The 18471-nt window shown below is 37.2% G+C and overlaps 1 protein-coding gene across 1 annotated transcript in view; it reads left to right on the top strand.

Annotated features, from left to right (window-relative positions):
* LOC5575942 (organic cation transporter protein) overlaps positions 1-18471 on the top strand; it is a 147282-nt gene that overhangs the window by 71835 nt on the left and 56976 nt on the right. The window contains exons 2-3 of the mRNA XM_021843476.1: positions 9268-9481; positions 16776-17034. Coding sequence (XP_021699168.1) covers positions 9268-9481; positions 16776-17034 — 473 coding nt within the window. The remainder of the gene's footprint in view (positions 1-9267; positions 9482-16775; positions 17035-18471) is intronic.

Below are 18471 nucleotides of genomic sequence, written 5' to 3'. Positions count from 1 at the left end.
AAAACCAGACGAAATTGTAAATCAAGCTGACTTATAATTAGTTGAATCATGCTCATACACAAGTAATATATCCCTAATGGCCCGTGCTATATTAAGAATCCCGGAAGTGAGCCATGTTATTAAGTCACTTTAACGGAAAATAGTGTTGCTTGTCGTAGCGTATAATCTACAGAACCCGTCCGTCATCATCACGATCACTTTATAACATATGCTGCCTGAAGTTCATTAAAACGTTTGTTCCGAAAAACGGCGTAAAATGTGAAAGGCAGTAAAATCGAATAGTTGTCATCGGCACCACGAATATTCCTACGACTCGGTATTAAAACCTGATACGAAGCACGAACTACCGCCATATAGCGCCATGGCGTCTGCCAGTCCGAAAACACTGATCGCCCTTGGGCGAGTTCATATTCCACGTGATCTATACGGTCAAGTCAAAAGTGTAACTGGAACAGATTAAGATGTAAACTTCCTGATCAAGCGTTCCAAGCTTTCGTGACGCGCATCGGTGAGGGTGTAGGTAGGTAGCGTGTTGTGTGACTTCACTGCTAATCCATTGCAGGCATGGCTCCCCATCAAATAGATCACGAACAAACGGCGGCTCTGTGTTTTGAAGCTCGAAAAGTTTACGTTTAAGCTGCGCCGATTATACGCGATAAATATTGCCATATGGGGTAGATTGCGATCGAGTGACGGAATGGAGGAGTTAACGAGGGTCGTTTGCCGTTGATTCATATGAGCTGGGGAATTCACTGCAAGCTGTGGAGTTTGTATGACGCATTGACGATTGCGTCCCATTGGACTTTGCCATGATACCCATGAGTCTGTTTTTGTGTATAAGCGTACATGTAAGCCATGACATGGTTGGCGGCACGCCATTTGTTTTGGCCATCTTATGGGGATTCCCATTGCACTTGAAATTGGTTGCAAGTGAAAGTTTGAGATGTTGGGAAATGGATTGTATTATTTGATTATTTTTCCAATAAGTAGATAAACACCCGAATTCAGTACTACAGTCATCTCTCCCTTACTCGATATTGAAGGGACCATCGAGTTAGGGAGGTATCGAGTTACAGAACACAAAAGCAGTGCAATTGCGTTCCAAGGGACTATCGAGTTAGCCATGAAAACCAACTTTTACTATGGTTCTCTAACTCGATATCGAGAATATCGAAGTAAGGGAGAGTTAACTGTATACCATTTAATTCCACTAGAGTTTGTATCCTTTAACAGTAACTTTGTAACTTTAGGTGTTTTGGAAAGCCCAAGCAAGACGCATCGTTTTCGGGACGCCGGGAGTTTGGTTTTCGTTTCGCGGGTTTTGCTGGGCAGTGCTTTGGAAAGCCCAAACAAGACGCTTCGTTTTCGGGGCGCCGGGAGTTTGGTTTTTGTTTCGCGTGTTGTGCTGGGCAGTGTTTTGGAAAGCCCAAACAAGACGCATCATTTTCGGGACGCCGGGAGTTAGGTATCCGTTTCGCGGGTTTTGCTGGGCAGTGTTTTGGAAAGCCCAAGCAAGACGCATCGTTTTCGGGACGCCGGGAGTTTGGTTTTCGTTTCGCGGGTTTTGCTGGGCAGTGTTTTGGAAAGCCCAAACAAGACGCTTCGTTTTCGGGACGCCGGGAGTTTGGTTTTTGTTTCGCGTGTTGTGCTGGGCAGTGTTTTGGAAAGCCCAAACAAGACGCATCGTTTTCGGGGCGCCGGGAGTTTGGTTTTTGTTTCGCGTGTTGTGCTGGGCAGTGCTTTGGAAAGCCCAAACAAGACGCATCGTTTTCGGGACGCCGGGAGTTTGGTATCCGTTTCGCGGGTTTTGCTGGGCAGTGTTTTGGAAAGCCCAAGCAAGACGCATCGTTTTCGGGACGCCGGGAGTTTGGTTTTCGTTTCGCGGGTTTTGCTGGGCAGTGTTTTGGAAAGCCCAAACAAGACGCTTCGTTTTCGGGACGCCGGGAGTTTGGTTTTTGTTTCGCGTGTTGTGCTGGGCAGTGTTTTGGAAAGCCCAAACAAGACGCATCGTTTTCGGGGCGCCGGGAGTTTGGTTTTTGTTTCGCGTGTTGTGCTGGGCAGTGCTTTGGAAAGCCCAAACAAGACGCATCGTTTTCGGGACGCCGGGAGTTTGGTTTTCGTTTCGCGGGTTTTGCTGGGCAGTGCTTTGGAAAGCCCAAACAAGACGCTTCGTTTTCGGGGCGCCGAGTAGTTTTGCTGTTCGCGCTGTGTGAGTGCGAAAAGATATTCGTGTTCAGTCGAGGATGGATTACCAAATGGTGAGCTCGTTTCATGCTTATGATAACACATTTTTTCATGAAAGCGTTACTTTTTTGTAATATTCAATCAAACTTTGTATGATTCGTCACTACAAGTGTCGGCATTATGCCTGTTTTATACAATTCTGATATACATATAAAATTTTTGACATTACTTATAATATTTTTTGGATTGTTCGACATTATGAATGTCGACGTTTATTTTAAAACTTCTACCAAAGACTTTTCTTCTTGAGGCATACATGTTCAATAATACTTTTATGTAATTTTCAAACAAACTATGTATGGTTCGTCACTACAAGTGCCGGCATTATTCCTGTTTCATATAATTTAAAATAAACGCATATATTTTTCTCTTTTCGCCATTCATAAAAACTTCTTTTGAATGGTTCGACATTATAGATGTTGACGTTTATTTTAAATCTTCTACCAAAAACTTTTTGAGACAAAACTAACAACTAGCTTAATATATAAATCGTATTTTTCCTCCTTATCCATGGATCGCATCACCGACCAAAGGTGACTCCCAGATCTTTTCCTTTTCCACTAATAAACACCCTCCTGTGGTGATTGTGGAGATGCAGAGGTATTCTCGGTCTCTAGAAGCAACAATCATTACACCCTAACACTCCTTTCCTATCCCAACTGACTGTAAGGACTTGGCCGGCGCCGTTATTGATCAATAATATTAGATCTGCTAAAATTGCACTCCGAGAGTAAGCGGAAACTCCCATCCCTTATTCATTTGGATCGCAGTGCAATTATTACCAGTTCTGATCAATCACGGAGTAGCAACCATTGACATGTACAGTCAGTCTATGCTATGCTATGCTTTAACAGTAACTTTGTAACTTTATCGCGTACTTTGTTACTAGTGACTTTTCGTGCTCAAGAAGCGTGCACTAGAGTAGCGAACTTGATTTGCGCTTAGGGATCATCTACACCTGAAACCTTCAAGGCCGTTGGGGGACCACTTAGCGTCCACGTACGGACTTCAAATTTTTACCTGATTTTTTTTCTTACCAAAACGAGCACTTTAAAATGAAAAACTTATAACATTTCGCATTTTAGAACAATAAGGGACGGCCTATTGATCAGGTGCAACACGATCTGGAGAACGTGGGCCAAAATCGAAGTTGAAGAGACACAGCCATGGACCGAGTAAATTGGCGTAACATCGTTAACGAGATTTTATCAAATTAATTGATGTAACACCAACTAAATAAATAATAATTAGCTTAGAAAGAATACTGGTAAAACTGGTTTTTCTATCGTCAAGTTTATCGACTGAAAAATAACGGGGTACTCTTAGTTGAGCTGTCATGTCCTGTCCTAGATCTGTATCGATGCTAAGAAGTGACCTGTTTACATGCGTTCGAAATCAGTTATAATTTATTATTAAATTGTAATTGTTTGGACTGAATTTTCTAGTAGCGGTACCACGGGTTGTGGTATCAGGGCAACTTTAACTGTAATATATTTCAGTGTTAGGATTACATTTAGAATTATCATTATTAACTTTAACTTACAAATCTTCAGTTTTCTTATCTTCTTCCGAATTCCTTTCTAAGCGTGTGGTTTCTTAGGTTAAGTTTTAATTTAGCCTACAGTACAGAACAAATTGCATGACTAATTTAAGACATTTTAACCATCGTTTTCGAATTTTATGTGTACTTATTTTATGTTTTGGCTCTACTAAATATATTTTAAGCTATTAGACAATATATTTCAATAATATCAATGACTTCAGCGCACGTGTAAATAATCTGTAAGTTTTAATAAATAGCAGCAAATTGTTGGTTTTTTAATTCATGTGTCTAACTGTTCACTCGGAAATAGTTCAGCAAAACCGACAATATTTACACGGGTTTATAAGGAAAATATTCATAAATTCAATTAAGAGATAGTTCACCGAATCTATCGGACAAGTAGTTTATTTTAGTAGCGAATTCAATAGTGCTGTTTCATGTCGTTTTACGAACTGTCAGGTTAAACTGTCAGTGTCCGACATCAGCATGGGAGAAAATAGCGGAAAGATTCGTTTGACCATTGAGTGTATAAGCTATTGCAATATCACCCAAAACGGTACATATGTAATAAATGTAATACTGAAATGCCAGCTACCTATATTTGAACATTATTGTACTAGAATCTACAACAACTCTGAAATCTGCATTGATCCAAATCCATCCATAGAGAATCACAGGAATCATACAAACGTAATTATTATTATCTTTATTATCGAGACTTTCAGCCGTTGGCTGGTTCGTCTCCGATTACAAACGTAAATTGCGATTAACGTGGATTTTGTAGAATAAATCAATGCTACAATAGAATTATTTTCAGGAAAATTTTAATCTCCGTCTAGCAAATACGGGGTTAAAAATACGGAATCGAGTTTCCTTATGTTGCACATGCAACAATTTATTTGTATTCAAAAATACATGAATTTTGGTTTTTGGTTTTGATCTTTTTCATTTGATTTTTGACATTTTTATTTTTTCTCGAATCCTTTTCGGGTTACCGAAACAAAAACATAAAATTTGAGTACTTATATGGTACTTTTGGAAACATGAATATTTAATTTTATTTGTAAATTATTTCATTTTCCGTGTAACCAACGAGAAAACAATTTCGAAGTGAATTTAATTCCATCAGGCTTGTCTTTTATGATAGGTTGATTGTGGGAAAACATAATATATACCCTTCTTATTACTGTATTATACATTGAATGGGACAAGCATATGTAATTTATTTAAAAAAAAAAATTCAAACATTTCATCAAGAGTTCAATATATTTTGAAAGTAATAAAATATGTTCTTGATATGCTTGTTATAATTTTACTCAATAGCTACAAATAAAATCATTTTGATTTCCGAAAAAAAAAAATCCAAAAGTATGATCAACAGAATTTAATCAATGCAATCATGGAATATGGGAATATCATTTGAATTTAAGTTGTTTTTCAATTTATTGTATTATGAGGATTTTAAGTTGTGTGTGCCTTTAAGCTCACGGTGAACTTTTACCTTCCGCGAAGTTTCTAGTAGTGGTACAAGTGAACAAACTCTTCTCGTGTGAAATTTTCCCAGCAACAACTTTGCCGAAGACCACATTTTGATTGGACGTCAGGATAAGTTGTTATTCATCATCATAAACTGGGTTTGCATTCAGCATGCTTCACCAACTGTTCGGCAAGCAACAGTGGTGCTTCTGGCGGGAAGAATAGATCAAAGTAATCCAGGCTACTATGTTCTACAGCAAAAAAGCAGTGTTGCTCTGAACATAATTGAATGATCATCTCAGCATGATCTACACTTTCGAGTCAATAATGACAAATCATCCTTACGTCCCATCAAAATGTGGTCATCGGCAAAGTTGTAGCTGGGGAAATTTCACACGAGAAGAGTTTATTCACTTTTCCATATATTATAATGACGAGCAGTTGGAGGACTGAACACAAAAGGCTTGCCTTTTCCATAGTAATCTCCATATTAACTTCAATTGGCGTGTGCTCAGTCAAATTTCTTCCGAATCACTTAAAAATTTGGGAGAATGATTTTCATCATAATTGACACCTTTTAAGCATAAGGGAGCGAAAAATTCAAAATTTGCATCAGTCTAGTGAACAGACTGCAATAAGAAGGTCTTTTAGCGTAGAAACAAAAAAGTCAGTGGTAAAATAAGTAATTCCAGAAAAATATATTTTTAAGATTCATGTTTGTTACAGTCTCTTCTCTTCTTTTCTCTATAGATTAGAAATCCTTCTAGTGTTTAACCTTAACAATACTCGGTGCTTCGCCATCGTTGGATCGATTTTGATGAAATTTTCAGGAAAAATAACGAATGAGTTATATTTTTGATTCATGCATTAAAAATTTTGAATTAGTTGGTGGTTCCGGATTTGCCGGGGTATCTAGGGTATTTCAAGAAGGAAATTATAAGAAAAACGCAAGAAACCTCATCAAAAACTTCCAAAAATCGTTCCATTGATTTATTTGATAGAATATATATCTGCTTCAGTTTGGACACTATTGTGGTCATTTTAAGAACATGGCCACTGGCTATCGATTCCGGTAGGAACATCCAGTATATCATGCACTAATACTTTTCTACCAGAAGTGATAAAATAGTTAAGTCTAGCATTCATCTTACTTTTTCAAGAGCACTTTCGGCAAGCCTCGTAGGATAAATTTACAACTCGTGCTGTAAAAATCATCATTCTGCAACTTGTTCCGTAAACTACTATTACTGACTATTCGGCCTGTTCGGTAATGTTGCAAAATTGGGTCTGACACCTGCCGTAGTTTAGTAGAAAGTAAAAATTATTACTGAACCTCAGAAGTTTTCAATCAAAAAGCTGAAAGTTCGGTATTTTTTATGATTTACAATTCGTACCCAGTATAAAAAAAACCGTACAAGCAAATCGTGATTGAGTGTGTATTAAATGAGTTAAGACGGGTACAAGGAGAATGGAAAAGAAGAACGAAATTTCGCTAATCGATTTGCAAATGCTACTGTTTCTGTTGTGTTAAGGTGACACGGGAGACCGTGTTATTTTCCCTATCTTTTTTCTCACTCTAACAATTATCATCAAAACTTTGTAGAAGCAAATCTTTAGTTTTAGTGAACTGATTAAACTGAAAATTTATTGGGTTGTGCAATATATATAATTATAGTGATACATTTTTCGCATCGATATATTGAGTGGTACTTGAGATTTGCTTCTTCAAATGAAGAGGGTGATTAAAACACCGTCCCGTCCCGTGCGGCCTTAATGATTTCTAAAGCTTTGGCTTATTCACTTTATCAGTTGAAGAAATGTAACCAAACACAATTTATTCAATGTTGCGTAATCGAAAACACGATCCCTTCTTGTAGTCAACCAAACGGGTTCCCCTCCAATTGTGACATTGAAGTCTCAATTCAGCTAGAACAGAACCTTCTAAAACTACACAGCTAAAAATATGTTGTAAAATTAAGTTTATTTTCATGCACATATTTGGAGCATCAAAATAAACCTAAATTTAAACGACCAATCCATTATTTTTCAATCTAATTCACTTTAAATTTACACGATCATGTAATATTCAACCATTTTTAGTTGAAAATTGAATGTATATTTATTTAAATTTACATGATGCTGTAACAACACACGAAATTGATTTATTTTTACAGTAGACTTCAGTTTACATCACATTGAAAATTAAATATTTTTTTCTGTGTAGCTCCAGTCGTTCAACCCGTCACCGGTCGAGCAAAGCGCGCCTATTCCCGAAGGTAAAACAGTGACGTCACTTCGACACGGACACATGTAGGCGCTCTATCCTAGGTACTTGCATAAAAAAGCTGATTTTCAACTTTCCGTTTGAGCTGATTTGATGCTTTAGAATGAGGATATCAAAGGTTCAATTAGCACTATTACGAAGACGGATACGTCCATTGAAATAACATGTTTTCTTCGTTTTGGGTATCCCATGGATTCATTCATAAAATGGAAATATGCGCCATCATCTATTGAGTTTGGTTCGGATGTTCTTATTGTAGGGCCCGAAGGAAGAATAATTGACGACAAAATGGTATGGAGAACATAAAAAGTGAATGGTGAATGCTACTTTGAGTTTGCTAGCTGAAACCAATCCAGTTTCCCGACAAAACAAGTTCAAGGATGAACGTTTTTGCTTACCTCAGAAGGAGTCCCAATTAACAGGAATGTTTCCAGTTCGATTCACTTAATCCTCAAGGACGTTGATGGGCACGCGAACCAGTTTTTTTTTGCGATATATGTGAAACAAAAGGAAATAATGCTAAGATCCAATGAACAAATTTGATTATCAGAAGTAAACCGAGCACATTCCATTCTTAACTGCATTTTGGTGATTAAATGGATAACATTACAAGAAAAAAAGGTTATTATATTGGTTTGCTGTAAAAAAAGTGGCCCAAAATTACCTTATGGCCCAATGTCTCCCCGCATTTTTTTGTGTCTCAAGTATCAAATTATGTGTCTTTAGTAAATATTGGGTTTCTAAATGTGGCTCTCAGAAATCATCCATTAAGTCAAAATTTTGAACTACTGGTCGACAAAGTTGTAAAAAATACTTTTGTTAATGTTCACATGAAATTTAAACTATAATTTATCAAACTTTTTAGTGATACAAGCTTCACCATGCATACAGAATGCAGGGCTTATGTTTTCATGCGAGATACAATTTAATTTAAATTGCACATTTGAATATCCATTAAATCGTTTATTTTGTACATGCCTGCAGTCTCCATTTGTTTCCTTTATAGGACAAGGTAAAATATTTTTCTGAATCATAAAAAAAACACTTTTGGGCAACGATATTATTATATTTTTTGTTGATAGTTATTCCTTAACACATAAGATTTGTATTCTGTTGTAAATTATGCAAATCAAGCGTAAACTTGCATGCTGAAATCTTTAAATAATTCCTTTATAACATCCAATATCTCGAAAACTAAACGTACTATGGTGTTTTTGATTACTACTATGGATTGAGCAACTCTAAATTGAGTAATAGCGGTATTATGGTGCTTGAAACAAGTGTTATGGTACATATTGGACTTTAGTTCAATTTGCCAAAACGAAATGACTCAGCTTGTACTGACATTTAATCGTCTGGATTCCTACTCAATGATTGACTGGTCAAACTGGTTGCAGCATTTAATGTTCAGTCGATGGATTATATTTTTTATTGACTGTGATTCAAACGTCTCGTTGGACAGGTTGAATTGGTGTCGTTCTACTTTTTTGCGACTGCAATAATCAATCATAAAGAGCACCTAAATTGATGGTTTCAATAAACTTACCGAACAGGTCTCAAACTCTGAGACGAAGCAAAAGTTAAAATCTTGTCATTTTTAATGATAGGTTTTCTACTTCAGCAAACTGTCTTTTGGGCATTATAATTCGTGGTACCCGTGATATCACTTGAGTGCGATCTAAATCAATTAATTTTCTTATGTCTTTTTATTTCATTCCAGACGCGCCCTAGCAATTCCCGTTCAGTATGAACATGGAACTGAGTTTGACGACGGCATTGCTTCGTACAGCAAGTGCTCCATGTATGCCGTTAACTATACCGAAGTGCTAGCCAACAACATCCGCAAGGCTGACCCGTCCTGGCCGATTCAGTCCTGCAAGAACGGCTGGGAGTACAACTTCACTGACGTGCCATACCGAACAGCAGCTACCGATGTGAGTATTTGATTTACTTGATTAAATCGTTGGATATATTTGATACCTACCAAATCAAACAATCGTAATCGTCTTTGGTAAAATCGTATTGCACCCAGTTAGATCTCCTAGCAGACAGCGGGGTACGGCTTTCCGTATCAATTCGATTGAAGCGAACATTTATTTTTCAAGATTGTTGTCCGGCTTTATTGCAATGGGCCCTACATATTTAACCCTTCCAGTTTTGCTTGTCATTTGAGATTTGAGTAATCTTGCTCCACAGTCCCAACTTTCCCAGGTTGGCGCAATGTTAGATCGTTTGTGATGATCATAGCACCAACTAGAGCAAGTTTTTTATGCATATGGTGGAGTTGGTCTAATAATCGGATAGATGGTTATGGGACTTCGTATAACTTTTTTTTTTTAAACTGCGGCAGCAAAAAAAGAACTGTATGTGTATTAGGGTGCGGCTTATTTTTCAAAAGTTCTCAAAACCAAAAATTCGTGTGTTCTACTGAATTCAAATTACATTAAAAGAGAAACCTCAAAATCTGATCCAAAAATATTAACGTTTAGAGGTGGCGCAAGCGTCTTGAAGTTGAATTTTCAGGTTATAAAAAATGACGCTCAGTGAAGTACACATGACTTTGTTATTTTTCAACCGATTTTAAAACTTTTAGCATCAATACATTCAAAATTAAATTTGTGAAAACTTTGTTGAACACTAAATTTGTATAAAATCAAAACAAGTTTTAGTTAAAAGTAATTTATTCCAAATTTTCCCTCATTTTACTAAAAATTTCAACTTTGTTTGACCATAACTTAATGATTACTCAACCGATTCCAAATCTTTTTACATGCTTTTTAAGCTAATTCAATTGTTTTCAAACCTTTTATACATCACATTTCACTAAAAAAATGTGTTGACCAAGTTATTCAGCAAAAACTGCACAAAAACATGATTTTTTTACGAAAAATGCCAGTGTTTCAAATTTTTGCCAGTTAAATATTATCTCTAAAGCTGAAACTGATTTTTCTCATTTGTTAAACCTTCGGGAAGGACTTTGCAACAATTTTTAAATAATTGTTCAACAAAATTATGTTTGCATATGTTAAAAAATATATGCACTATTCAACTCGTAATTAAGGCAAGATGCTTTATATATTTTAGTTTTATAGAAAAAATGCAATTTCCGGCAAAAAAAACTTGAATAATCCAAAGAAATTTGATTTTTTCATTAAAAAACCATGTTTTTGGGTAGTTTTTGTTGAATACCCAAGTCAAAATTATTTTTTCGAAAAATGTGTTCTATGAACAGTTTAAAATCAACTGAATTTGCTTTAAAAACATGTAAAAAGATTCGGAATCGATTGAGTTTCAATGAAGTTATGGTCGAACAAAGTTGAAATTTTTAGTAAAATGAGGAAAAATTTGGATAAAAGTATTTTTAACTAAGAAAAGTTTTGATTTTAGACAAATTCGATGTTTTACAAAGTTTTCATAATTTTAATTTGAAAGATAATGCTGCTAAAAGTTTCAAAATCGGTTGAAAAATACCAAAGTTATATTTACTTCACTGAACGTCATTTTTTATAACTTGAAAATTCACCTTCAAGACGCCTGCGCCACCTCTAAATATCAATATTTTTGGCTAAGATTTTGAGGTTTCTCTTTTATTGTGATTTAAATTCAGTAGAGCACACGAATTTTAGGGTTTGAGAACTTTTGAAAAATAAGCCGCACCCTAATGTGTATGGGATTGTTTCACGGTCGTATCATAATCTTTTCCTATTGAAAATTTACTTTTTTTTATATATACATTATAATCGTGCTTGCACAAAATATACTGTCTTGCTTAGAATTTTCGGATGCTTCGGAAGCCGGGCACTCGCCTTTTTAATAATATACACCCGATTCTGTTTTTGCACGGATTTTTTTTACACGGCCGTGCAAAAAAAGTTTCCATACATTTTTTTTTGCCAAAACCTTATTTTTGCATGAAACGTCGAGAAATGATGTTACTTTTTTTACACGGTTTGCGAAATTTTGAACTGAAAACTTTTTTTGCACGGTACGCATCCCCCGTGCAAAAACAGAATCGGGTGTATTTAGATAAATTTCGATTTTTTCGCTGAGGATGCATAATTGTGATATTTTCTACATTTTGGGGGGACTGAGGGCAATGTACGGGATTCAAAGCGCCCGGACTAATGACAACGTGGCAAAGGAATGTCTCAGCTAAGGGTAAGATACATCGATGCCAAACGTTAAATTCATGAACTCTTGAACATTATCGGTTGGGCTTCTATTCATCTTCTTCTTCTTGGCATTAACGTCCTCACTGGAACAGAGCCTGCTTCTCAGTTTAGTGTTCTTATGAGCATTTCCACAGTTATTAACTGAGAGCTTTCTTTGCCAAAGATGCCATTTTCGCATTCGTATATCGTTTGGCAGGTACGATGATACACTTTGTCTAGGGAAGTCAAGGAAATTTCCATTACGAAAAGATCCTGGACCGACAGGTATTCGAACCCAGACACCTACCATGCTTTGCTTTGTAGTCGCGGACTCTAACCGCTCAGCTAAGGAAGTCGAACGTCGAAGAGACAAAAGGTCAAAAATGGTTCGCTTAGTGGGAATTTTTTCCTTCTTTGAAAAAAGACTTTTGCCCTTTCGACTTTTTACCCCTTTTTGTTCTTCGACCTTTTGTCCTTTCAACCTTTTGTCTTTCGACCTTCTGTGCTTTCGAAATTTTGTCATAGATTCCAACTAGAGAAGAAGTATTAGGCTCTGCTCTAACAGAATCAGTCACGAGTTGACGAATTGGCATGTATCAAATGGGGAATCATTATTTGATCATCGCTACACCTTCTTTGAACATTCGAGTGTAGCTTCGCAAACTTTGCGTTTCAGAAATCCCCGGTCAACAAACTAAGAACTCTATATTGAATTGATTGCGACCAAATTTCATGGATACACTACGTTCATTGAAAAACCAAGTGTTTTGGATGATGCCGTTGATACTGAAACATCCTACATTATGAAAGTTTTTAGAAAAGCATATCCTCTGCAGTCTATGTAGACTTCAAGAGGGACCCCATGGTGGAATCCCGATCTGACTTTTTTTAATGAACAATGTAGAAGGAGTTGGAACAGACGCCGTTCAAGAAGGCTACAAGAAGGCTCTTCGTTCTGCTGAACGATCGGCTTGAAAAACATCTATACAAATGTTTCAAGTTTGAGTGAAGTCAGTTGGCTGAACAAAATCCTTGCAAAACATAAAAGAAGGCTCTTGTACAAAATACCGTTTTGTCTCAAATTCCGAACAGACTCATATTCCGAACACTAGGTTTTTGTATGACGGTAAGGTTGAAATGTTTCGCTGAAATATATCATCAAATTACCACAAAATGGCAGTCAATTATAATTCAATTCAATCATCTTCTAATCTATTTTATACCTCGGGAGTAGTTATGATTCTCTACTTCAAGACCAGTAAAACTAGCTCAGATAAATTTATTTGCGAAATTATTCATTTGAATACGATTTACTCGTGCTGTTCGGAATTTGAATCAAAATGTTGTTCCATACTTTTACGTGAAAACAATACTTATCAAGTTTATATAAACATTTTTATCGGCACACCCAACTGCTAACAGTTAGAGAGTTGTGTTTGATCCTTCGACCTTGACACTTGCTCCTGCGGGGGCCAGTGATGAGGACAGGATCAAACATGTCGCGCATCGGTCGAGTAAAGTGAAAAAGTGCCGCGTTCGATTAGTTCTTTTTGATCTTTCGACGTTGACGCTTGCTCCTGGGCAGTGCGTCAAGAAAGCCCGAGCAGTCGTCAGTTGTTTTCCCTCTCGGGTCGCGCGCCTATTTTCTCTGAGTGATTTTATATAGCCGAGCAAACGAGTGAAGCTGAAAGTGGATTGTTGCTGCTCAAGAATGTCGGATCCATTGGTGAGCTCGTTTCATGCTACTATTTCTAATCTATAAAATATGCATGCCGAGAAACCATTCGTCCAGAAGCAATCCTGCATGTATGTCCTCTTGGATATTTTGGGTGCCTTTAGAGTGTCTATTTCCCGGCCATTTTGCTCGTCCCGGGATTTGAGACAAAAATCTGAGCTTATCCCGGGATCCCGGGATTTCACAAATGTTCAATAAAACTAGTATTTTGATTGAAATGGAAGTACAAATTTTAAAATACAATGTTTTTTTAATGAAATAAACAGATAATGTAACTATCCATGATAATATGTTAATTATAACAAATCACATTTCATATATGATTTTCTGATGAAGTAACTCATCAAAAATCGAAACATAGCTTGATTGATGACGGGTTTGTTTTTCATATTCTTTATAGCACCTATGAATGGAAGTATGTTAAAATACTAAGTCATAATATTGAAGTAATTTGCATTTGAAGACATTTGAAAAGTTGTCAAAATTTTAGAACAAATTAAATGAATAAAGATCATTGAAGGTATTGTAGAATGTCATGCAAACAGTTAATTTACTGAACATTATTGACTGAAGTTAAGGTGTACTTTTAAATTTGGTTTCTTAACCTAGGCTTATAAAAACGACTAATGTTGAAGAAGAAAGCATTGGAAGTTTGCAACTAGAACAATAAAAATTTGTGTTTCTTACTAGATAAATTGGTATTTTCATGGCAATAATAACTCGTTTCTTCTCTTTTTCATGATGTTTTTCTATTTTATCAAATAAGGCTTGATAGTGAGGGAAAATGTCATAGTTTTTCGTTGAAGTGTAGTGGTTTCCATCAAATTCCACGTACAGTTCGGGAATCCCGGGATTCCCGGGATGTCAGGACTAATATCCCGGGAAACGGAAAATCCCGAAATTTGTCAAATCCCGGGATTTTTTGTCCCGGGATATAATGTGCTTTTATACTGACGGCAATCAACCGAACGGTTCTATCGATCGATGACAGATATTGGGAATCAACACGCAGTCAGAGATAGTTTGTCTCTATCATGTGTGCTCTTCCCGCCAGTCACCACATGATCAAGTTAGAACTGCATTAATAAGCCAAATTTTTCATACATAGGAGAAGGTATCGACTGTGATTGTTTAGTGTGGCATAAAAGGTTATAAGTGTTATAAAGGGTAGCTTAGTGACTGTATACTTCGTAGATTGGATACTAGCTACATTCATTTTTTTTTTCTTTGATAGTGTCATCAAGAATGATTTCAGGAACAAGGATTGGAAGTTACTCGTGATGTAATCTGAAACAAGAATACCAAATTCATCTTCTTCGTGGCATTACGTCCTTACTGGGACAGAGCCTGCTTCTCAGTTTAGTGTTATTATTAGCACTTCCACATTTAATAACTGAGAACTTTCTTCGCCAAAGTTGCCATTTTCACATTGGTATATCCGGGAATCGGACCCAGACACTTTCAGCTTGGCTTTGCTTTGTAGCCGCGGACTCTAACCACCCAGCTAAAGAACGCCCCGACCAAAACCATGAATATTACTATTACCGGCCACGCCCATGTTTGTCGTAACTTGGGCTAGGGGAAGAATATGTTGAGGTAGCACTTACTTAACGAGAGGTCACCGACTAAGCGACGCCCTCATACGTGATACGGAGTAGGGGGCTGAGAAACGTATTAGGTCATGATTCGCCTTAAAAACTGGCAATAGACCCAGAGCATCAAATTTTTGAAAAAGAAAAAATATAAAAAACGCTATAACTACTAAGCCTATTAAATCTTACTAAGTTCGTTAAGCTAGCGATATAATCTGTTACATATTGTCCTGCATAATAGTACGTCCAGTTTTCTTTCTTGATACTTTTTCAACCTGTTTCATTGGTAGTTTTCTGAAAATCACTATCAATTCAACTGATAAATATCATTTTATGTTTTGGAAACAAACAATTCTGATGAACGTTATTTAAGTGCATGTCAGTAATGAGTACTCAAATTGCTTATAATTACTACTAAGATAGGAAAGAATTAACCTATTTAAAAAATGTCTTTATTTTAAGCCAAATAAAGCTTTAAAAATGTTGGATCAAACAATTAGAATCTGTGACGATCGCTTTAAAAATAAAGCTTGAAGGAATAGCATGTAATTACAAAAAGAAAAATAATACAGAGGTTCTATTGATTTTTATTGATTTATCTATTTACGAAGAACAGCTTTCTATTAAAAGAAGGGAACATTTCTGCTGAAATCGTTAGCAGCTTTAAAAAAAATATATTAACGCAACAATACTTCAAAGAACTGCCTACGATAAAAAGAAGACCAGACTTACTTTAAAATTGTCAACTATTTTGATGCCAATGATTATTAGACCAGTAAAATGAGGAAGAACAGCCTGCGTTTTAAAGAAAGGATGTTTATGGGGTCTTTCTTAGCCGAGTGGTTAGAGTCCGCGGCTACAAAGCAAAGCCATGCTGAAGGTGTCTGGGTTCAATTCCCAGTCGGTCCAGGATCTTTTCGTAATGAAAATTTCCTTGACTTCCCTGGGCATACAGTATAATCGTACCTGCCACACGATATACGAATGCGAAAATGGCAACATTGGTAAAGAAAGATCTCAGTTAATAACTGTGGAAGGGCTCATAAGAACACTAAGCTGAGAAGCAGGCTTTGTCCCAGTGGGGATGAAATACCACCAAGAAGAAGAAGAAGAAGAAGAAAATGTTTATGAATTTAAAAACTATCAAATTTTACGTTATTAGTAATTGTTACACAAAAAGTACTAAGACTTCTACTTATGATTAACAAACTACCAATGTGGTCAAATAATAGCATTCAATTCTAATCATTCATAAGAGACACGTTCATTTGAAACGATAATCAAAATTGCTGAATTCAGTATATTTTATCGATAATTAAGCGAAATCTTGAATATGTCTATGGAAAAAATTTTCGGGGAAATGGTTTTTGGGAAAAAATCCATCGGGAAAATTTCATTCGGGGAAATGTCGGACAATCGTAAACTCCTCTTGTTTTGGTTACGCCCAGCATCAAATACTATTATTTCCCAATTTAATGAAAATTTGCGATGTATTTATTGCTATCCAATATAAAATTTCAAAATGTTCTAATGAATCTGTTATATTTTGCCATAGAGGTCACCAAATTCAAGTTGAATTGGGCCAAAAATAGATTTCCTGAAACATTAGTTTTTAAAAGTACCCGAAATTCATAATTATTCATCGATGATCTTGATTAATAATCTCTCGGGATTACGGAAACAAAAATCTTAACTTTTTTGCCGATCTTCAAATAGTCTAATCAGTACTATACTCTATTTTTCCTTCCAGTTCGAATGGGTCTGCGAGAACGCGTACCTCTCGACCCTGTCGCAGTCCATCTTCTTCGTCGGTGCCATCGTCGGTGGGCTGCTGTTCGGTTGGATCGCCGATCGATACGGCCGTATCCCAGCGCTGGCCGGATGTAACGTGATCGGATTCGTCGCCGGTGTGGTCACCGCTTTCGTCGGAAACTTCTGGCAGTTCGCACTGTGCCGGTTTTTGGTGGGATTCGCCTTCGACAACTGCTTCACCATGATGTACATTCTGGGTAAGTGTTAGAAAAAAAATGAAAAAATCACTTATCTAAAGCTACTGGTTTTGGAACGAATTAGTTTACTCGCTTTAACATGGAAGCGATTTGTTACTAGCGACTCGGGCTCAACCTGAATAACCAGTTGAGCTTAGCATTTTAAGTCATTTTGGTTGATTAATGACTGTGTAGACAAATCAAGGAGCTAGAGTGAATGATTGAAAATTGCTCCAAAATAATATAGGTATTTGCTTCGGTCTCTCTCACAGAACCGGCTAGAACTGGGTTAGAATTGAACTTGGTAGCTAAATTGAAAGCAGTGTTAAACTAAAAAGGGTAATTAATAATCACCAAGCGGAAATCGTTTTAAATGGAATGGAACTGCATTCGATTGAAATAGCAATCTGGTAGGTGACTGGATACTTGAATGAATCCGAAGCTAGAACGAAACATCCAGCTAGTGTCTCCCAAACCATCACTCGATTAGTGTCTCATCACTTACCTACCATTACCCTGGGAGACGCATACTAATTGAGATATAAACTGATTAGCATTCAACATGGTAATTCCATTGATCACGTCTAACAGGCATAAACGCTTATTAACCCATTTCCACAACGAGGGGTAGCCGTCAAAGTAGAAACAATGGGTGCAGCAGGTGACGACGACTACCGTGCCAGATTCGATTATCAGACTCCACAACTGTCACCTGTTATTCACTGCACGCCGCAACTAATGTGACAAAACCACCTTCCATTTAGAGAGATAGAGAATGTGTTCCCATTCATTAGCATATGTGTGAGATCACGTTCTAAGAAGAATGTCTTTAGCCACGGTGTGTTTGAAGCTGTTATTAACGAGAAAAAATCGGTACCCACCCACCATTGCGGTGAAGTGCTATCGTTTCCCAATTTACGCTGTTGAACGTATTCTTCACATCCAGAGTGACAACCGCATAGTAACGGATGCCGCTCCTTTCATGCTCGATTGCCACCTCAGCCGTCTGAACGACCGACTGGGTAGCATCCAGAGACCTTTCCTGAATCCATCCTGGTTGTTTGGCAGGCCGTCCGTACCTTCCGTATACGGTACCAGCCTGTTGACGATCAACCTCTCCAATAATTTGCCCGTCGTATCTATAGTAGACAGATAGGTCTATACGCCGACTGGTCATCTGGTGATTTCCCCGCCTTTGGTAGTAGCACCAATTTCGGTCGCTTCTATACATCCGGGAAGTTTCCTTGATCTATGCAGCATTGCATCGTGGTTCTGAACATGTCCGGATCCGCATTCACTGTTGCTTTAAGGCAATATTCGGGATACCATCGGGTCCCGGTGCCTTGTTTGACGTCAATGACTTCCCGACTTCTGCCACCTTTTCGTTCGTCACCCTCGCTACTTCTTCCCCTAATCTGCCGCATACGGCGCGGGGATGATGCGGGAAAAGTCATCGAT

This window comes from Aedes aegypti, chromosome 2 (genome assembly GCF_002204515.2).
Source record: "Aedes aegypti strain LVP_AGWG chromosome 2, AaegL5.0 Primary Assembly, whole genome shotgun sequence".
Classification (NCBI taxonomy): Eukaryota; Metazoa; Arthropoda; class Insecta; order Diptera; family Culicidae; genus Aedes; species Aedes aegypti.
This window is presented reverse-complemented; position numbering and strand designations above follow the sequence as displayed.